General features: G+C 39.8%; 1 protein-coding gene across 1 annotated transcript in view; it reads right to left on the reverse strand.

Moving 5' to 3' along the window:
- The window catches only part of LOC129748559 (UPF0047 protein YjbQ), an 89,753-nt gene that overhangs the window by 14,141 nt on the left and 52,576 nt on the right, over positions 1–23,036 (reverse strand). The window contains exon 2 of the mRNA XM_055743214.1: positions 6,680–6,734. Coding sequence (XP_055599189.1) covers positions 6,680–6,734 — 55 coding nt within the window. The remainder of the gene's footprint in view (positions 1–6,679; positions 6,735–23,036) is intronic.

Raw genomic sequence — 23,036 nt, forward strand, 5'->3', positions numbered from 1 at the left:
ATGACTGGCAAACGAATTGACTGGTCGTTAAGGAACAGTCAAATGAGTTTGAAGGACCATTTTACCGTTGACCGTTGAATTATGCCAACCCTGCGGATACCCCCCGACATTGGGGTATCCTACACACGTTCGCGGCGCACCCCTGACCTCCGCTACGCAGAAGATGATGCCTTATCTTTGTAGCTTCGATCAGGGGATCGGACGCACACTACTCAGATGCTCCCCGCCGATGGAGTCATCCTACACCGTTCGCGGACTGCCGTTGGTTCCAGCTCCTCTGCAGGGCAGTCATGATCCGGGTGAACCCATCGCTGACCGCATGCCAAGTGTTGGAATCCGCACACATCCTCTGTACAACGTTATCTGCTGTCGTGTCAGGCCCACAGGCGGCAAATATGAAAGTACGTACCGCCGCAAACCTCGGACAGACAAACACCACATGTTCGGGTGTCTCCTCTACATCACCACAATCTGGGCAATATGGCGAAGCCACATGTCCAAACCGGTAGTGGTACTTCATGAAGCATCCATGACCAAACAGGAATTGCGTCATATAGAAGTCCACTTTACCGTGCCTTCTTCCGATCCAGCTCCCGATGTGCGGGATCAGACGATGGGTCCACCTTCCTCTCGTTGAGCTGTCCCACAGCTGCTGCCAGTTGGACATCGAGTCCTCATTGGCGAGATCTCGGACGTTGGGCGTGTCTTTGTTGTCGTAGCAATAGACATCCTCCTCAAGCAAAACCGAGATGGGCATAACACCCGCTACTACACAGGCGGCTTCGGACGACATGGTCCGGTATCCGCTGATAACCCGCAGGTTCATCAGCCGCTGAACGCTGCTAAGTCGCTGCAGGTTACAGCTTCCTCCCAAGGCCTGCCTCCAGGCCGCTGCTCCGTACCGCAAGATCGAAGTGGTCACACTTGCCAGGATCCGCCTTTTGCTGCCTTGGGATGGCCGAGGAGTTCGGCATCATTCGTGTGAGTGCGGCCGTGGCCATTGCCGCTCTCTTGCACACGTATTCGACATGGCTCGTGAAGCTGAGCCTGTCGTCAATCATCACCCCTAGGTACTTGATTGCGCGTTTGGACACGATATTGCACGGTCCAACGGCAATGGTACCTGTTTGAGGTGATTTCAGGTTGGTGATAAGCACCATCTCGGTTTTGTGGTGGGCTAGACGCAGGCACTTGGAGTGCATCCAGCGTTCCACTGCCTGGATAGCTACCGTGGCCAGTAGCTCAACCTCCGCTGTTGAGGAGCCCCTCGCCAAGAGGACTACATCATCTGCAAATCCTACGAGTTCGGCTCTCGATGGGAGGCTCGTTCGTAGGAGTTCGTCGTAAGTGATGTTCCACAGAACCGGGCCGAGTATTGACCCCTGTGGAACACCCGCCGAAACCTCTTGTGTTCGCAAACCCTCGCCGGTCATATACTGCAGTTGGCGATTGTGGAAGTAACTTTCCACAAGCCTATACAGATATGCCGGGATCCTCATTTGGATGAGCGACGACGCAATCGCTGTCCAACTGACACTGTTGAAGGCGTTCTTCACATCCAGAGTGACAACCGCGCAAAAGCGGAGCCCTCTCCTCTTGGTCAGCCTGGCTCTGTCCGCTACCTCGATGACCGAGCGGATGGCATCTACGGTGCTGCGACCTCGACGGAAACCAAACTGTTTCCCCGAGAGTCCACCCTCACTTTCCGTGTATCTCTGAAGTCGGTTCTGAATCACCTTCTCCAGGACCTTACCCGCTGTATCCAGTAGACAGATCGACCGATATGCCGATGGGTCTCCTGGACGCTTACCCGGCTTTGGCAGAAGAACAAGTTTCTGCCGTTTCCACGTGTCAGGAAACACCCGTTCCGTCACGTATCGTTGCAACGATGTTCGGAACATATCGGGGAATTCCCTGATCGCGGCCTTCACCGCGACGTTCGGAATGCCGTCCGGTCCGGGGGCCTTCCTCGGTTGGAGAGACTTGGCGATCTCGCGAAGTTCTTCCACCGTTATCCTCTCTTCAGCGCTGGTGTCCCAGTCATACGGGACTGTTGGCCAGCGGGTAACATCGTGCTGTGGGAACAGCTCATTGATGATGACTCTCAGTTTATCGGGGCAAGTTTCAGGTGGTGCACCCCCACTTTTAGTTCTGCCCATGACTATCCGATAGGCATCACCCCATGGACAGTCGTTGGCGTCACGGCATAACTGTTTGAAACGTGCCCTCTTGCTTGCGTTGATGGCCCTGCGGAGGGCCGATCTCGCGCTTGTGAAGAGTGGCCTACGCTCCGTTCGCTCTTCTTGGGTCCTTGCGTTCTGCATCCTGCGCCTTGCCCTATGGCAGTCGGCACGCAGACCCGCAATTTCCTCCGTCCACCAATAGACGGGTGGCCTAGTGCTTTTATGCTTGGCCCTACTCGGCATCGCAGCATCGCAAGCGCGAGCTAGAACCCTCGTCAGTTCTTCCGCGGACAGGTTGTCCAGGTTCCTCTCCCAGTGCAACGCTTCGACAAAGACGTTCTGGTCGAACTGCGTTGTCTTCCAGAGGCGTTCTCCTGTACGAGACTCGCGTCTACCTGTCCGCGTACTTGAGCCTAGCCGATAGCGAATCGCGAAGTGATCGCTATTCGTGTAGGCCTCGCTCACCATCCAATCGCTTACCAACCCCGGGCTACCGAAGGTGACATCTATGGTTGACTCGCTCCCGTTCCAACCTTGGTAGGTACTGGTATTCCCTACGTTGGCCAGATCCACATTAAGCCTCGCCAGGGCTTCTAAAAGAATTTGACCTCTGGGGTTTGTGAGGCGGCTACCCCATTCATCGGCCCACGCGTTAAAGTCGCCAGCAATAACGATGGGGCTTTTCCCCATTAGCACATCCACCATCTTGTCAACCATAGTGCCAAACCTCTCCAAGGACCATCTTGGGGGAGCATAGCAGCTACAGAAGTAGATCCCGTTAACTTTGGCCACCACCATGCCTTCGTTTTCCGTCGCCACAACTTCTTGTATGGGGAAACTACCTGTAACCCATATCGCGGCCAGTTTGGCATCATCAGTCGCCCAATTAATGCCATTCGCAGCTCTGCGATATGGGTCTGCCACTAGCGCGATGTCCAACTTTTCCTCAACTGTCATCTGCCGCAACAGCTGGTGTGCTGTGTAGCAGTGGTTGAGGTTAAGTTGGACGACCTCTATGCTCTTGGCGCCCGGGGTGGTACCGCCTGCGCCTTTGTGTAGGCGGGGCACCTAGGGTTGCCAACAGCGTGGTCTCCAGCGCAGACAGGGCAATTAGCAGGCTTTTTGCAGTTAGCCGACTTGTGGCCGGTTTCGCTGCAGCGCCAGCATATGCCACTTCTGTCTGGCCCAGTGCAGTCGAACGACTTGTGACCGTTCAACAGGCACTTGAAGCACCGGTCCGGTTGCTGGGGGATGGATATCTGACAGATAGACCATCCCACCTTTAGCCGCCCACACTTAAGTGCGGCGTTTGCTGCTGCAACCGGAAGTTTGACCAGCCCAATCTGCATACCAGATTTGGGAGGGCCATTCCGCAGACGAACCGTCATCTGGTCAGAGCAGATTTTGCACTGCTCGACCAGTGCCACCCGCAGTTCGTCTTCCGTTGTGACTTCATCCAGGTTTTTAACCCGGATGGTCACCTCCTTACAGAGGGCACGCACCTCAGCCTTGTCGCCAAGAGCTTCGGCTGGCCTTAGCCGTAAGGGTCCCGCTGGAGTTTCCAGCACCACGCTTCAGTTCGAGGATCATCTCGCCGGTGCGTGTCCGACGGATCCTCCGAACTTTCTCGCCTAGATCGGCGAGATCTTCGTTCGTACGCATATGTCGCAAGACATCTGCGTACGTGCCCTCAGGTGCTTTGACGACAATCGCCTCGCCCCTCTCCCTGATGCGACGTTTGCGTCGTTGGGGTCGGGGTTTGGCTTTTCCCGTCTCCGTACCTTTGGGCCTTCCCCTTTTGCGCGATACCGTTTGCCATCCGGTATTCGCGCTCGTCGGCTCATCTGCCTTTTCGGCAGGGCCTTCCGCCCGCTTGGAAGCGCTGGCCGCAGGATCCTGCCGGACAGACGGATCCTCCGCTCTTTTCTTAGGGTCACCGGGTCTGAGTTCCCCGGGAGACCCTCTCTTACGTTTGCTGTTGCCAGCAAACGCAAGGCTGCCCTCTGTCTCTGCCGGCCCTCGCTCTTTTGGTCTGGCCTCGGGCTCCGCAAGACGTTCCACCACAGCTTTGTTGGCTGCGATGAAAAGCTGCATCACCCTGGCACATATTTGGCACATTTTTGCTGAGCATTTCCGGTCAGTTTTTTCGGACAATGCTTCTACTGCACGTGAGTGTATCGAAGCCATTAGCAGTGTTCCTATCGATGCAATAGACTTTAACACCTTTGAAGTCAATCAAGAAATTGTCGAAGCTGCTGCAAAAAAACTGAAAAGCTCGTTTGCGCCAGGACCTGACGGAATTCCATCAGCTATTTATTGTCGATGCATCTAAGCAGTATCATCACCTCTGGCTCGAATTTTTAACCGGTCTTTCCAGCAACGGAAATTTCCAGAGATGTGGAAAACTTCGTTTATGTTCCCGATTTTCAAAACTGGCGAACGTCGGAACGTTAAACAATACCGAGGAATCACTAGCTTGTCCGCAGGTTCCAAGCTGTTCGAGATAATAGTTAGTCAAGCCTTACTACAGGCTTCATTGCCATATATTGCTTTGGAACAACATGGGTTTATGCCTGGAAGATCGGTATGTACGAATCTTGTAGAATACACTTCGTTATGTTTGAATCAGCTTGAAAATAAGAAGCAAGTTGATGCCATATACACCGACATCAAGGCTGCATTCGATGCCATTGATCATCAAATTCTTCTTGCTAAGCTTGCTAAGCTTGGCATTCATAATAATATGATTGATTGGCTCAAGTCATTTTTAACTGAAAGGTGCATAAGAATTAAAATTGACGATAGCATCTCCTTGCCTTTTATAAACCGATCTGGCGTCCCTCAGGGTAGTAACTTGGGGCCTTTATTATTTGCATTATTTTTCAACGATTTGATAACCAGTTTAGACGATGGAACGAAAATTGGATATGCTGATGATCTGAAAATATTCGTTTCAATAGAATGCGCTGCGGACTGTGAATACCTTCAATCGTTGTTAGACCACTTTGATGGATGGTGTAGACGTAACAAATTATCTGTTAGTGTCTCAAAGTGTTCTGTGATAACCTTTCACCGGAAAAAATCGCCTATTATATTTGACTACTACATCGGCAATGAGCATATAAAAAGAGTCTTCGAAGTTAATGATCTTGGTGTTATCCTTGATGATCAGCTTACCTTCAACAATCAACGTTCTTCGGTAATTAATAAGGCCAATCGACAACTCGGCTTCATCTCTAAAATATCGCGAGAATTTAAAGACCCGTATTGCTTGAAGTCACTTTACTGTGCACTCGTCCGATCAATTATTGAGCACGCTGCAATCGTTTGGGCTCCGTATCAGCTCAGCTGGATTTTACAAATCGAACGTGTACAAAAACGGTTTATTAGATTCGCTTTACGCCATTTGCCTTGGAGTCATCCCGAAGATCTGCCCCCTTATTCTCATCGATGCCAGCTCTTGGGCCTAGATACTCTTGAACGTCGCCGAAAAACTCAACAGGCCACGTTCGTCGCAAAAATGTTGAACGGAGAAGTGCAATCGCCGAACCTGCTAAGGATGATCAGCTTTAGAGCTCCGTCGAGAACGTCACGATCTTATTCGTTGTTGTCGAATCGAACTCATAGGACATCTTACGGCTACAATGAACCAATCAGCGCAATGATGCGCATATTCCAGGATGCTGAGCACTTACATCAGTTCGGAGAACCATCAAGCCGTTTTGTTCGTCGTTTACACCCATCAAGATTGTTTAATTCTTTGTGATCGTGTACTTATTCATTTAAACACATTTGTTCGATGAATTAATAATAATAAATAATAAATAAATAATAATAAATAAATAAATATCCTTTATATATGTACATATGTTAGTGGCCGTTCACATACCACGTGGACAACATGAGGGGGGGGGGGGGGAGGGGGTATGGAAATGTCCACGCTTGTCCACGTAGAGGAGGTAGGGGTTTGGGTCATGTCCACGTGGACATACATACTTTCAAAATATTTTCTAAAGGTGCATAAATATTAAGATGTTTAAATCAAAATCTAAAAATTGCAAAACTTTCCAGTTAAAGTTTAAACAATTAGTAGCTACTCGAAAGCAAGTGCTAAATGTGATAATTTAGAAATTTAAAATTTTTAAAATTATTTTATGTTAAGAAATTTTTATTCGTTTTTTTTCAAAATCAGCCATTTCAATAACAAAAAGGCTAAAAGTGGTGTTTTCTCCGGGGAGGGGGGTAGGGGTTTGCCAAATGTCCACGCTTGTCCACGAAGGGGGAGGAGGGGGTCAAAAATCTCATTTTTCTGTCCACGTGATATCTGAACGGCCCCTTATGGAACAAATCTATCCTTCATCGTTTTGAGAGTTGTGCATTCTACCTGCAACCCTATTGATGAATAAATTCGGATGCATCTAATTTCTACACGCAACTATTCTCCTTTTACAGTTGTTCAAGATTTAAATTAACCCAATAAATGTCATGTAACTTACCGCACGTCTGGGTCCCAACTCTCATTCAACGCTAAGCTGGCAGATGTGTGTAGAACTGCAAAGAAATAGAAAATAATATAAATGGAATTAGCGAACTGTAACCGAACAAGTGGCGATGTATACAATCGAACAATATTCTTTTGTGATTGGAATGACGGGAAGGTATGTACCTAATGTATTAATTGCACTCGGTAGGAAATGCAATTCGAGCTAAAAAAAAGAGCTTTACTGGAAAGTGATACCTACGCTTATTATCTACACAGTACAGAGTTAATGACTCGGGAAGCGTGTAGCGTGTAGACAGTTTTTAAACGAAACAGTAACCTTCTAATCTCAAAAACAAAATCACCGAAGTTTAAAAACATTCATTTTAAATTGAACTCAAGATTGAACTATGCCTCTAAGCAATTTGGATTTTGATGCAGATAATGATTTTTTTCACTGTATCTAGCTAGCAACAGCATAAACTGTGTCTTCCGATTGAACTGAGCAAGTTGAGAACGTACATGATTTATGAGTTAAAAACATTTATAAAAAAAACGAAAACTAAGTAGAATATTTGTTTACATCCCTGTAAGCTGTTCCACGTACGTACATGTTCAACAGCGTGTTTTCTGGTCTAATCAACAGTATTTTTGTTCAACGGTGAACGAAGAAGGGGGGAAACAATACCTATGAATATATCATTTTTTCTTAATTATCTTTTTACGATATGGTTATCTGACAACAGCACACCGCGCCAGACTAATATTGACGGATATGCATCGTTTACAGTGATGCGAGTTATGTACAGTTTCTGTTAGCATACTAAACGTACGTTGCATTTCTAATTAACACATTAGCGAAATAAAAGAAGCTGCTGATTGTGAAGGGGTAAGTAGCTACCGAACGACGACGACGATGATGCATGGACGGTCCCAGCTGACTGGTTCATTATTTATATTTAAACATGGTGCGATTTGCGCGTCTGTTGAAGCTGCACTTAATTGTTTGATTTGGAGGCTGCTACCTTTATAAATAAACATATAGATAATCTCAACACATTAACCTTTTAATAGTGGAAAATAGGTACTTTCAGACGTACAATTTTCCTGAAGCTTTGTAAATATGTTTGAAAACACATATTTTAATAAGCTAAAAATATTTTTCTCCAAAAACTTTCACTGATTTTTACGCGAACCAAATTTTGGTCATTGAACTTACTCATAGACATTATCTAATGAACCACTTACGAGATCGCACAAAATTTTGCTTATGTAAAAATTACTTTACTACATATTATGGCTGAAATTTTCATCTATTTTCATCCACGGATTCAAAAGTTATTCACAAAAGAAAATTACGAATTTCCAAGAGCGGATTAGGGTTAATCGTGCATCAAAGTTATTTCAGCAACAGTTGAGAAACGCAAAGTCGACATTATTTAATACATTTTGACATCATTATGAAAAACAAAACAAAACACTGGCCCTTATTCTGCGCCGCGCGTGACGTGATGATTGTCACCTCACCTCGGAGTCACCGTGACTTTTGTCAACTTATTCCCGGAGTCGATGTGGGTAAAGTGACAGACGTTCATTCAACGTGAGTGACTGAATGAACACGTCTGTCAAAATGGTGGAATTTGTTCTGGTTTGTTTTGATTTTGATCGCAATTCGGATTTTGCGAATCAAATTTCTACAAAATAAGTAAAAATTCCGGGTTTAAAAAGGCCGCATTCGGATTGTACGGAAACAGCAAGCTGCTCGAAAAAAAAAACGGTAAAATTGTGTGGTCCAAATGGATATTTCATTATCCAAGGTTGAGTCCGGAACCTGCATCGAGTTGCATCGGATGTGGAAGTCGACGACTGTCGCCCGAACCAATCGGTATATAAAGGAGCTGATAAAATGCCAAATTTCAAAACTTTCTCAAGTAAGTAAAGTTATTTTCGTCTTGTGCTGCAAGTTGCTGGAAATTCTGTTTGCGTGAAAATTGATGGATGGCCACCATAGGACTGAAGTGTAGATATTAATCGGATCGAAAAACGGGCATCTATAGAGAAAAAAAAGGATCAGCTGCTTTGCGAGGAACTTTGGGGACTGGTCATCGACGTTTTAATATATGCAGAGAATGATGCCCTCATTCCGACGGCCCTAGAAAAGCTATAGGTAAGTATAAAATGCAATTTATATTAATTGTTTTAAATTTTAGTTTTAACCGATGAAATCACACATGTATCCACCAACTGGAAAAGCAACGAATCTCAATGGAATTGATTTTCGATTGATGGATCATGGAAAAAAACTTTTCATTCAATCAATAAAAATGTACTTTTAAAAAGGGAAATTTTTTTTTCCCAAAATCTAATGAAAAAATCTTATGATACCAGTTATCTAATAAACTTTTTTTTCACTGAGAAAAGATAGTTTTTTTTAATTTAAGTAAATTAATCTGATTGTGTTCAAAATTATCAAACTTTAACGTAAATAAATACTTAGAACCAAAATATTCCATTTTGTATCAATTTTTCATTCAATTTCTCTCTCGTCGCCACCTGAAAAGGTACCGACAATTGTCACCTAAAATCGTCACCCGAATGCGACGTTTCTCACCCACGGTGACTACCAGAATAGGGTAAGAACTCACAAAGTTCATCCGAAGTGAAGTTCCTCACCTAAACCGACTACTGGAATAGTGCGACTTGGGTGAGTCGACTATCGTCACGTCACTCGCGGCGCAGAATAAGGGCCACTGTCAAGCTGCACACAGATTTTCAGCAGCGTAGCCCTAGATATTCCGATGGAAATCAGAATCATATTTATAACATATGTTTAACAATAAGTGAAAGTTTATTTAAGTTTTACACTGATGACCAAACATTTTTTCGGATAGACCACTGTGAATTCGCATAAGTATAACATACAAGCATGACTAGTTTTTACGATGTAAAGCTAAGGACCAGTTCCACTGATACCGAAACAATAGCGTTGAAAGAACGTGATCTAAGAACTTCTTATAAATTATGCAGGTTGTTTTAACAAATATAACAAATATAGTCGGTGAGACGTTGAATGGTACAAAATGGCATAAACAGGATAGAAAAACTGCACCCCACAATCCATTAAATAAATACGGCGGAAAGTCTGATTTAAATCATCCGCGAAAAGCAACCTCAAAAAGGTTCCCTGGTTGGTGGCCGTACGACACAAACCGGAAACAACTTGTCAGCATAATATAGGTTTTTCTCCGAAGGATATGTCACTTGCAATGTCTACGAGGTACGCCGTTTGCCACCTTGTTGAATAACTGAGCACGAGTTTAATGAAACGAAACTGAATGCAACTGCTGCTAGGCTGGGAGCTTTTTAGCGTTTAGTTTTCCCGTGAAAATTGTTTCATTTCACAGTGCTTAGTAGGTTTGTATACATATATGTAGGTACCTACAGTTGTCCATTGCATTGTTTATTTATTATCTTCATGGTTATTTATGTCGTTTAGAGGGAAACATCATAGATATATTCTTTGTTGAGTTCCACCGCAAAGTTGACCAAACTAACCAATAACAGACAAAAAATAATAACACAATTACAGATTTTACATGGTATAAGGAGTGTATTCGAAAAAAATTGAACACTTTGAATATTTTTTCAGCTAAGTTTCCTGGTAATGTAATGTTTATATATGCAAATTTTTGTGATGTTATGTCAAGTCGTTTTTGAGATGGTGTCCGATGAAGAAATTTCTCGACGTCAATTTTTGGGCAACATGTGTGCCATCTGTAATGCACACTATGAACCACCTTTTTCAAATCAAGGCTTTTTGTGTTTAAGTTTGCTGGTTTTTGAAGCTTGGCCTTCAAAACAACTCAAAATTTTAAATTTGGACAAAGTTATAACAAATTTAGCCGATTGTCCTCCTTCGGCACAAAAGCAACATATCAGCCTTTTTATCACTTCACCATTGTTTTAGCGTAATGGCACGATTCCAGATCCAACTCAAACAGAGTATAAACTTTGTGGGACCTATCGAAGAGCTTTGCAGAGAAAATGGTCGCATTTGGAGCCAGTCTTCTTTGTATTTCAGAAATTCATCCTGCCAATCGTCATGAAAGACTGAGTAATTTGCAGTTTCTACAGATCGTTAGCCTCCTCAAGTACTAGACATAAAACTTTTAACTTTTTATCCTTGTTTATCTTGGAGAAATGCTGGCGAGACTTGTTAACGAAAAGTTTCTGGTTGGAAACCTGCCAGGTGACTGCTAAAGTGTTCGTTTTGCTATCCATTACGAAATTTTTCAAAATATCTCTCCACAAGCAGTCCAAATATTTTGCGCACGATTTGATCACCGTATTTTGTTTGTTTTACTGGTAGGCTGCTTTTGTACCTTGTAGCAATAAATTTAAGCCTATTTATAAGTCAGCTAGATGAACCAGTCAGAAAAATTTGACTTTTTTTATCACTTCGTCATTCATATTTTCGGATTGAGTCAGAAAAACTCTCTCAAATTCCCCTCACTTCATGGAATCAATAATCTTCACTTTTATTTAAATCTTAGCTCACTGTTGGGTCCTCTAGGACTTCTAAAACGATTAACCATGTAAATTTGGTCGAATAGTTAATTTTCAGCTGTTTTTGGGTCTTTCACTGGGGCTTTTCTGGATTTTTTCGTGATCCTGCTCAAAAAATTTAGTCAATGAACTTCAGTATTTAACGCTATCTCAAAAACCACAGATTGTCACCAAGTTTTGTGCACGTACACATTATATTACTAGATCCATGATCCATGCATTCAAAAGTTATTCACGAAACAAAGTGTTGCATTTTTTTCGAGTACACTCGTTTATTTGTATGAATTACTTTTTAAGAAAGCGAGCCTGGCTCTACTTTTTAAAGAACAAGAAGGAAATTTGTTGATTTGAAAAGATTGAAACACCATATTACCGAAACCGGATATCATGACCCAGGATCGGAATTCAGAACGTTCCCTGAGTAAGTATTAGTGTAGTTACACAGTAAACGAAAATTACCGAGTTCGGTAATTTATTTTACAGAATCAGGTCTGTAATTCGAAATTTTTCGGTAATTGATCAATTTGACGTCTGATTTTTACCGAGTTCGGTAAACCAGTTCTTGATTTGCCGAAATTCGTTTATTTTTATGTAAACAAATCGCTTTGCAGTAAATTTTCGGTAAAAATACACCGAAATCTGTAAATCAATGTCGCTGTCAACAGATGTCGAATTTCGTGCGTCCTTTTCTGGCAGCTTTGAGTGCAGCTATCTTTCTCTGATAACCACGATGCATGCATCCTGCTCTTTAAAAAAGGCAAAGTGAAATAGGCAACGTTTCACTGCCATTTTTTTCGTGTCGTCTCAGAGTGAAATCTTTTATTTTACCGAAAATAAGAGAAAAATAGTGTTAGTTAACAGTTTTCATTCTGTTATCGTTTGCTAAGCGAGGAAAGTCCCTCAGGTAGTGTCAACAAGATTCTACAGGGAATTAATAACCCGTAAGGCTTAATAGAACATTTGATATGGGTAAGTCGATGCCACCATTTGTATTTTTAATTATTGAGATTCAAAATCGCTTATATTTTCAGGTGAGATTGGCTATCTTTCGGAAAGTCGGAACGGAGCGCTATCTGCCAAAAATACCGGTAATTCATGATTATGATTATAATGATCCAGGTGAAATTTTTCGTATGTTCAGCGTCATATTCTTTATTATTATAGCTTTTCACTGTAGCTATTCTCGTTCCGTCATTACCAACACTCCAGATGCGGGATGCAAATTTAAATTTATAAAAATGAATCTGCCAGTTCCATTTTGGTTGTCACAAAATTACCAATCAGTGCCAGCGAAACTAGACTGGATTATCGTCCAGGGGCCCAGCAGGTCGTGTCCGCCAAAAGCAGCAAAATGTGGTGATGCGATATCGTATATATATCAACCAAAAAACAGAAATAATAAATTATTTTAAAGCCCTAGCCGATCGAGTCTTAAGGCATGTTGGACCGTATTGGTCTTAACCGCCCCATTGCGAACAAGCACAAATAAAAATAATAAATCTCGGTATCGGTAAACATTGCGGTTCCAGCAGCTACAGGGACTTGTACAGCATCTTCGGCAGGTCACCGGACATTCTATCCCATCCTGTTAAGGCGTCTACATCCCGGTTTCTCCGATAATAGGGTAAGTTTCAATGTTTATAACTTGTGTTTTTTTTCCTGACTTATTGATGCTTAGTTGTTGCAGCTTAAACATGACCAGCCCCAGTGCCCATTTGAGCTCCTAGCTTGGCGGAAGACACCGTCGACGGTCTGGTCTCCATAACGTCTTTTCAACCCACAACAAAGATTACCCAAGCTATCGCACGCAGGTATCAGTAGTCGAATGGCGCCAACACATTCCGAGAAGGGCGCGAGGGGAATGAACTCAGACCAGGCATGGGAATGCCGATCCAGAATCTAATGCAAACCGAGCAGGAAATGCAAAGGCTCTAATCACATCAAATGCAAATGCCACTGGGAGTCAATCCGGCTGGTAGTCGAGGCGAAGGCGCAGTTGGTGATGTCGGATTCCAATCTGGAAAAAAAACCTCCAGGTTCCTCTAGCCTTTCTTGAGAAAACTGCTAGCAACTTAAATCCAGTCGGAACGTAGAAAGGGGGTAGAAAGTTCGATTTCACCTTCCCCCAATTGTTTACTGTGAAGTCATCCTATCTGCAATCCGGTTTTACACATAAAACGACGCTGTTTGAAGACCAAAAATGAAGGATTTGGGGTGAGTTTCTTTTTTTTTTTTTTCAAGTAAACTTACGGCGTATTCTAAATTGATTTTTTCTATCGAAATGATTTTTTCTATCGATGCTAGCGTTCGCAAACTGTATGCAAAAGCATTGGAAGGTAATCTACCAAACAAATCGATGCATCACCCAAAAAATCAATTTACGAACACGCCGTTAATCTTAAGTGCAATGTTAATGTTATCCGACGATTGTTTCAGATCAACTACATATCCAAAGATTGGTATCAGTTCGATGATACGGTGGACACCAGACCGACCATTGAAATGATGACATGCTGTATGGATGTGACTAGAAACGGATCTGCTTCTGAAAGGAATTTTGTCATAAAATGCAAATCAACGATGGCATGTTTAAAAGTAAGTAAGTACCTCAATTGTTTATTATTTATTGTTAAAATTCTATCCTGCTATAGCATTTTGATTGACAACCTTTCTATTTATTTCACACGTTTGATGTCCAAAAACAATTTAATCTAGAGATAGAAACCTTCCTTGAGCCAAGTCCAACTATGCAACTTGAACTGCGATTTTTTATATGAGACAAACTTTGTCTGTCGATTTTTTATATGAGACAAACTTTGTCTGAGACAGTATCAGTTTTTCCGAATTAAATAAAAGCCATTGAAACCGTTTCGAGACCAACTATCGACAAGTGTGGACTAGCCTTTATGCGCTAATTTGACAATTTCAGTATCCTTAGTGTAATTTCGAAAAAAAAACATAAATTTGTGTCTTAAGCGATAGTCCAACAATTGGCATCGCTAAAATTGATTGAATCAAATTTTGCAGTGCAGTATTCAATTTATAATGGGATTTTAAACCATTAATACTACCCTGGCGTAACATCAGTTTTAAATATTTGCTTAAATCGCATGCACTTATGCAATCTTTGGTGTTCTGCTTAAAAATTAGATAACTTTTCATGTATTAGAGAATCGCCTTCAGTTATATATGTATAATGATTTAAAACCTTTTCTGAATATAAAACCCTATAAATACTAAAAAAAACCAATTTGAGTTTCAAAGTTCATCGGATTTCTTTTTCCTTTAACTGTACGTCATCATAATAATTTCATATTTATTTATCATAATAATTTCATATTTATTTATGGATAAAAAACTGACAATCTCAAAGCAGGCTTTGTTTCGAATTTGTTGATTAGTTGGTCGTAGAAATTGAAACTTCGACGTTCCTCATCAAAACCGTTTTTATTGTAAAATTAATGTTTTTTCGATGAACCTCAAAAAAGTATTTCTTCAAACAACTGACTTACAAATTCTTAGGGGAAGCCGCCTCGTTAGGAATAGGCTTAAAACTGAAACTCGGATTAGAATGAGCAGAATACGAGTCCTGAATTCAAATTAATTTATATTTTGAATCAACTGTGTGCGAATCAATCAACAAATAATCCTTTATTTTCTCGGCACTTTTCTTAAACCTAAATATTTTTTCGCTGAGTGTACTTTTCAATTCTCTGAACGTTTCAGAGCAGTTAATTGTACCGGCGTATCAACTTCGAGAAGATGATTTTTGGACAACTCCACAATGCAGCCGGTTAGCAACCCGAATCAGTTCGACGTGATGATTCCACGAATTTTTACGGAAACTTTATCGACAATATCGCTTCCGGTTTAGTTGCTTAAGCTCAGCCGAGTGGAGTGGAGAAGACCAGAAAAATAGTTACATTTATGTCGTTACCGGAACATATCAACAAGACAGCAGGAAACGAACGTGAAAAGAAATACAAGGAACGGAAAATTTGACTAAAATTCGTCTCACAGAATCAGTATAGGTATTAGTATAATTCAATATCAGATGCAGGTACTTCTTGATATAACTTTTTCAGCTCTCTGATTCAAATCCGAGACTCAGTTCCGTGGACACAACATCCGTCGCTCTTAACTTCATTCCAGTCACGATTGGAATTTTTTATTTTAATAATCGCTCATACTGGTACACATCTGCCTGGAAAATAATTTTACACGAGTTTCTGAAAAAAAAAATTAGCACCCACCAACGGGGAACGTGCTAACTTAGATGTTTTTTTTTCACAAAGTTGGGTTTATTTTTGCCATAAATTTTGAGTTTTTGTTTAAAAGTAATTTATAAAAACTACTTTTGTGACGTGTCGAATGATAGCTGGTAACGTTCAAAGATTTTCGAGGGCATATGAAAGTTGAACTTTCCGTTGGCACTTGCCCTTGTTTACTGTATTTGATTTTTTCACTTCACCCTCGGAACAAATTTAGTTTATTTTAATAATTTTTAAGAAATGTTACACCATGTCGTTATATTGTTTATCTTTCATCTTACAGTGTACACGTCTGTCTTTGTCGAGGACCAGGTGATTTTCATGGCTGTCCAGAACGTGCTGAAATCGGTTCGTACCAAGCATCTAAGGGGACAATCGACCACCAACGACTTTAGCCAGGCTGGAGACTCGATGCCAAAGTGTTTTTCTTCGTTCGTCAACCGAATGCAACATTGAAATTTAAAAGGTATAAGATCTGTATTGCGTACTGTATGCTTAATCGATAGTAACTAGGCATGAATTAGCCGTTCAAACTTTAATTTTTATATGATAAGAAATTTAAACAAAATCCAATTTTGTATTCACTTTGTCAATCAAAATCAGTAGTTGATAGAATTATGGCATGGTCTATTTATTTACAAAATATTCAATCAAATAATATATTTGAATTTGAACTTCAAATACAAATACACGTATTCAGACTACTTGTTAAAAAGTTTGACTGAACATTTAATGCTCATCTTCTCATAAGAATAGAATTTAGATTAAATCTTTGATTAGGTCTTATAATGTGATAATATAGTTAAAATGTGATAATAAGAATTCAACAGACATAGTAAATAAAGGCAATAAGTGTTTATTCATAAACATAACCATAAGTTTTATTTCACATTAACGCGTAGCTTAAACCGATTCTTTTTATAATGATCACTGATGATACCGGTAGTATTTTCCGAAAACTGTAAAATTTTTGGTTATGTTAATCAATTTATTGGCTTAATCGATTAAAGTTATGTTCTTGTATTAAGAACATTTCAAGATTATAAAAATTCTAGACGGATACGAAATTAGAAGAAATCAAAGACTTTGAAAATGAGCGAGTAGAATTTTATTCAGAAGTATTTTCATCTCATGTAATGAACGAACTCTCGTTCTCACTGCCAGCTACACTTGCTGAGAGAGACACACTTTGTGAATAACTTTGGAGTGGTGAGGTAAACTATATCTGATAGAAGCACTTCAAAATAGTTAATCGGTGCTAAACAAATCGATGACTTGGTGAAGAGGCTTCTATATAAAACTCTACTCTTTCATTTTCAACGTCTTTTAATTCATTCTTACTTTTTATCCGTCTTTAATTTTCATAATCTTGAAATGCGCTTACTTAAAGAACATTACTTTCAGCGATAAAGCCGATAAATTGATTAACATTACCGAAAATTTTATTGTTTTCGGTAAATTTTACCGGCATTTCGGTAATAATTACAGACATTCTGTAAATAATACTGAATTTTCGGTTAAAATTACCGGAACTTTTATTATTTACTTGGTAATGAATACCGGTTTTTCGATAATTATTGCAGGTATTTCGGTAAAATTTACCGAACCATTGGTAAATTTTACCGATAGTTCGGTAAATATTACCGATTATTTTCAAATTTTTCGGCGAAACTTACTGGTATTTCGGTAATAATTACCAATATTTCGGTGAAATATACCGCTTTTTCGGCGAATATTGATGAACTTTTACAGATTTTCGGTAAAAATTTCGCGGTATTTCGGTAATATATACAAATATATCAATAACAATTACAGGTATTTCGGTAATAATTTAACGTACTTCGGTAAAATTTATCCGTTGTTCGGTACATATTACAAATATTTTATAGTTTTTCGGTTATCATTACCAACCTTTCGGTAATAATTACAGGCATTTCGGTTCAACAATACCGGTTGTTCGGTAATGTAGCGAACTGCCACGTTGACAACTGTCAAATTTTTGACAGATATCTAAGATATGATTTACCGAGTTTCGATTATTTTTACCGAAATAGGACCGTAACATTTGACAGCTGTCACTAATCTGCCATGAAATAAATTACCGAACGGTTTAACGAGTTCCACATGTTAGGATTTCGGTAAAAAAATTACCGAAATCGGTAATTTTCGTTTACTGTGTAGTTTCGGAAATCAGCTTTTTAGCGGTGCGTTATGTTTTCTCTACCATTATTGGATTCTGGTGGGCGACATCAATAAGCTTTATGTTTATATTAAAGGGTGGAACGACCAAAAAGTGCTCAACTTTAATGTCACATACATCCCATAATCGATTATTTGAAAATCAATGGGTCACGCTCTCCAATTGGCAAAAAGTCCTCCTCGCAATAGTAGCGGGCGTTTAAAAATTCCAAGCATTCCTGCAAGGTTCCGTGCTATTTCGGTCAGATACTTTATGGAACGAAGGGTTAGAATGGGATTTAGAGCGATTTATTTTACCAACCAGTTCCTAAACATTCCAAACAAACAAAGTTTCTAAAATCCGCTGCAGTTCCAAAAATGAAGTAGTGAGAGAAATGCAATTTTTCGGCTAAAATTTCTTTAGCATGAATTTAAGATTTATTTCTATGTATTCAAATGGCTCGTAGAGACATTATTATTCAATTATACATAATACATACATAAAATTTACTTCATTTCGAATTAAAACAAACTTTTGCTCATATTGTGGCGTTCCTGGTTGACAGATTTGGAAGTTCTTGGCGCCTATTTTTTGTATTTTTGACATTCCGCAAATCGACTGTACTGCCGCTCATAGCAAGTCCGTCCCATTTGCGTTTTTGTTGAGTTGAGAAAACAGCAATTGAATTTTGTTACTTGTTTTGAGAATTTTCGAATTTTCCCGCGGTTTTGATGGCGGCAATCAACAGCATTTGTTACTTACGTGACAAACAAATACTTTTGCATCATTGCTCGTTCAAAAATACCAAAATTTGGTTTGTTTGTGATGAAAATTATGCTCTGGGACGTATATGCGATTATTTTCATGGTAGGTATCTAGCAAAAATGATAGCAAGTCAGTCCCATTTCATAGCCAACTGCTAACGCTGATAAAAAAAACAAGGCTAGAAGAAAGCTTGTCCCAATCTATCTGAACCTATTTCTTGAACAACCTATGGTAAGCATTCCAGATTGCCCAATTTTAACCAGGCTACCGGATCTTTAAAGAATAAATGGGAAATACCCGGTCTGGTCCGGTTGCCCGGATATCGAGGAACAAAATCCGTTTTTTCTGAGTTTTTTTTTCACAATTTTTGCAAAATAGAAACCAAAAACTCTGTTGAATTCATGAAATGTATCATTTTTGGGACAAATTACTTCGAATATACACTGCCGGCCAAAAGTTTGGGATCACCCACTAAAAAACATGCAAATTTTGATCGTTCATATCTCAGCCGTCTTAGGACATATTGAAAATCTTCTGATCTCATTTGAAAGATAATGAGCAATAGCTATCTCGGAGGTATTTTGCCCAAATATAATGTTTTAGTTTTGAACTTAACACTTAACCTAAAGTTATAACATTTTCAAACAATCGCACTCAATATTCAAAGCCGATCATCTCGGGATAGGGTGGACCAAATCTCAAAATTTGAGTGGCATTAGAATTCCTGTTCTTTACTTCTCAAAACACAATCAAAAAAATTTGAGAAAAAATTCAAGAATGTATTTTTAATTAATAAAATAGACACTTGAGTTATCGTCCAAAAGTTTGGGATCACCTCTTTGTATGGTGAGTTTGGGATCATTCTTATAAAAACATGCAAATTTGTTTTATTCATATCTATCTCATCTAACATTGTATTGCAGAGCTGAAGGGTTCATTTGGAAGCTTAGGAATTGTTGTTTTTTAATAAATTCATTCAAAAATTATATTTTGAAGTGATAACCATAAAAAAATCACCTGAAATTAATTGTTTTTTTGAAAGTTCTCAGATTTTTTTTATAGTTCTCACCTTAAAATATAATTTTTGAATGAATTTATTAAAAAACAACAATTCCTAAGCTTCCAAATGAACCCTTCAGCTCTGCAATACGATGTTAGATGAGAAAGATATGAATAAAACAAATTTGCATGTTTTTTATAAGAATGATCCCAAACTCACCATACAAAGAGGTGATCCCAAACTTTTGGACGATAACTCGAGTGTCTATTTTATTAATTAAAAATACATTCTTGAATTTTTTCTCAAATTTTTTTGATTGTGTTTTGAGAAGTAAAGAACAGGAATTCTAATGCCACTCAAATTTTGAGATTTGGTCCACCCTATCCCGAGATGATCGGCTTTGAATATTGAGTGCGACTTTTTGAAAATGTTATAACTTTAGGTTAAGTGTTAAGTTCAAAACTAAAACATTATATTTGGGCAAAATACCTCCGAGATAGCTATTGCTCATTATCTTTCAAATGAGATCAGAAGATTTTCAATATGTCCTAAGACGGCTGAGATATGAACGATCAAAATTTGCATGTTTTTTAGTGGGTGATCCCAAACTTTTGGCCGGCAGTGTAAAATAAAATAGCTTCGTATAGATTTTTGGAATAGTAAAATAAGATTTGAATGCCTGCCGTTGACGTGTCTTGGTAAAAAAAATCTGTTTTCATGTGTTCATTTTTTACCTTTTCTCTTTCCTTTTTATAGGAAAATACCTAGATTTTGACCACATTTGACCGGCTATGGCCCGATTTTTGAGTATAAAATTAAGAAATCCATTGCCCAGGAGATTGCCTTATTTTTTGGTGAAAATGATCGAATTTTTCCGGCCGGATACATTCAGAAATAAGCTTAGAAAGCTTCATGTAGGGTATGAAGAGAACTGTAAGTAAAGACCTTTTTTGCGTTATTATTTTATACAATTAAAATTTTATGTAGAATGTTCGGAAAAATAGCAAAAATATTTCACTTTTTTTATAACATGCGAGAAATTGCTGTACCGGGTTGTTCTGTATCATATCCAATATAACTGCAGACTGCACAACTGTTACAGTAGCAACGCTATATTTTAAAGCACACTACATAGTCGTCTATCACTATAACTATTGACGTTGGGACCGACTTGTGATGATTTTTTCGATGGGACTGACTTGCGATCATTTTCACGATGGGACAAATTTACTTGAGGTTTTTTTCAATGTTCATCAGAACAAAGTACTCAAAATTTTTTTTTCTCTTAAAACTACCGATAATTTTAAGGTGATTCCACGGATAAACTCAAAAATGATGAAAATGCAAATGGGACGGACTTGCTATGAGCGGCAGTGTACTTTGTAAACAAAAAACTATCAACATAGAAGACGAGGAATAAGGGAACAAATTGTGCATAGTTATTTGTGCTATTGTGGGCTGCATCTAGGCTAGCTAAACAGCTGAAATTGCCCAGAAATAACGTATGGCACGTTATCAAACGGTATAAGGTGGCAACGATTCGGAACCCTCAAGCCAATCGTCGAAGTGGGACTACCGACCGGAAACTGCGTGGTAAGGTTTTGAAAACGATTAAGAGGAATTCCAATCTGTCAGACCACGATTTGGCCAGAAAACTCGGTGCTGCTCATAGTACAGTGAGGAAAATTCGTATCAAGTCGTATCGAGCTAGCAAACAGCCAAATGGGACCATAAAACAGAATAATGTGACCAAGTTCTGTGCTCAAAAGCTATACGACCAGGTGCTGACCAAGTTCGACGGGTGTCTTCTAGGATTGGTCGATCTTGGATCGATCCTTGGAAGATCGATCTTTTCAACTCCGATTTTAGATTTTTTGGATCGATTCTTAAGCCAGGAAAAAATCGATTAGATCGGTTTATTTTCGATCCGATCTTTCGATCTTTTTTTTTTCTCATTTAGGGATGTTGATACTTACGGTTCCGGATGCCAGAAGAACCGATTTTCCGGATCGGGCCGATCCATTTCACCGCGACGAAACTAAACCACATTGCTGCCGATTGCAGCAGAACCAAAACATTGTTTGTTTTGGTTCCTCTTTCTTGTGTTCAATTCGCAATCGAGAACAATAGATCAATGATTGCTGATAACAGGTGATGATGATAAACGCGGTATAAATGTTTTCATCATCCATGCTTCCGAAAATCAATCATTTTCACTGAGCCATGCTTGACTACATTCAGAGCCAAAAAATCAAAGCAGTCAAATTTTCCTTCTTCAACCAAATCATACAAACAATCGTGCATGACAACGACGCTTCTGTATTTGAAACACTTTTGCGATACATGATGAGGTAAAAAAGAACGCAGACTATCAGCAACGAAAGTCTCGATGCTGATTTCCTTCCCCTAACGACCTTCAACCTTTAGGATCATGACTGATATGTATCAGTTCTGATCGATCTATGTAGGCTATCAGATGATTTTTTTATTTTTCGTTTTGCCTAGAAGGACAAAATCATGAATAGGTAACCGCAATGAACTGTCCAGCATGTGCTACAGCTTTTTTGAACATGTGGTCCTGATATTTATTCAGATTTTTCCTTTTGAAACATTAATGATCGTCTATCAATAACAAGAATTATCAACAATGATGCGAGGATAGACGTTCGGGAATGATTGAGGGAGCGACGTTCAAAATGTATCACCAAGTATGTCGATCACCGTCAATTAGCCACGTGACGAATAGCAACGGTAGCCTCCGGTGGGCATGGTATATCTTCTTGTATCAAGTTAGTGTTGATTTTCGACATATATTCAATGGGTACTTTTACCACGTGCGTATCACAGCACTCGGAGGTAGCATCATTCTAGCTAGAAACCATTCCTGATTGCTTTTCTTGAGCGATTTTCCGACCACTGTCATCATCACACGGTTAGGCGAAAATACTCAAATTTTGTTCGTGGTAAAACAACAGTGTTGCCAGATATTCTGGGTAAGAATATCAAAGTACTCATTGAGAAATGAGTACTTTCCCGGTTAGGGAATATAAGAAGTGGAAAGTGACAATTAGCTATCGCTAATTAATATAGTTGTATTCTACTGGCCTCACAGACGAAACATGAATAAAGATAACTCTATTCCACCACTGAAACCTGCGTTTTCAACAAGGGAAAATAAGGTTATAATGGTCACCTTAAGGAGGACGCTTATTTAACCATAGGAAACAGCAATAATATATGAGTTACATCATTGTTATAAACGTTTAAAAATGCATTTTAAATTTTTGTGCCGAAATCTGAAAACCAGTCACTGTAGGGGCAGTATAAGCACCATCAATTGGGACAGGATGAGCGTTTTCTGTCGTAGAATCTAGCAGCGAATATAATTTGATGAAGTCAACTGAATTATAGAGCTACAGCTTGACTAGTTTACATCTGACGATTTACCGGGGTAAGGTGTCGGAGAGGAAATCAGAAAACTAGAGTCAAGCCGATTTTTTTTTTCATTCATGATCAGTTGAAAAATAATTTTAATTTTTTTTATTTATTTCAATTGAATTTCGAAAATCATTCTCAAACCTGTGTGTTTTCA

The sequence above is a fragment of the Uranotaenia lowii genome, chromosome 2 (genome assembly GCF_029784155.1).
Source record: "Uranotaenia lowii strain MFRU-FL chromosome 2, ASM2978415v1, whole genome shotgun sequence".
Lineage (NCBI taxonomy): Eukaryota > Metazoa > Arthropoda > Insecta > Diptera > Culicidae > Uranotaenia > Uranotaenia lowii.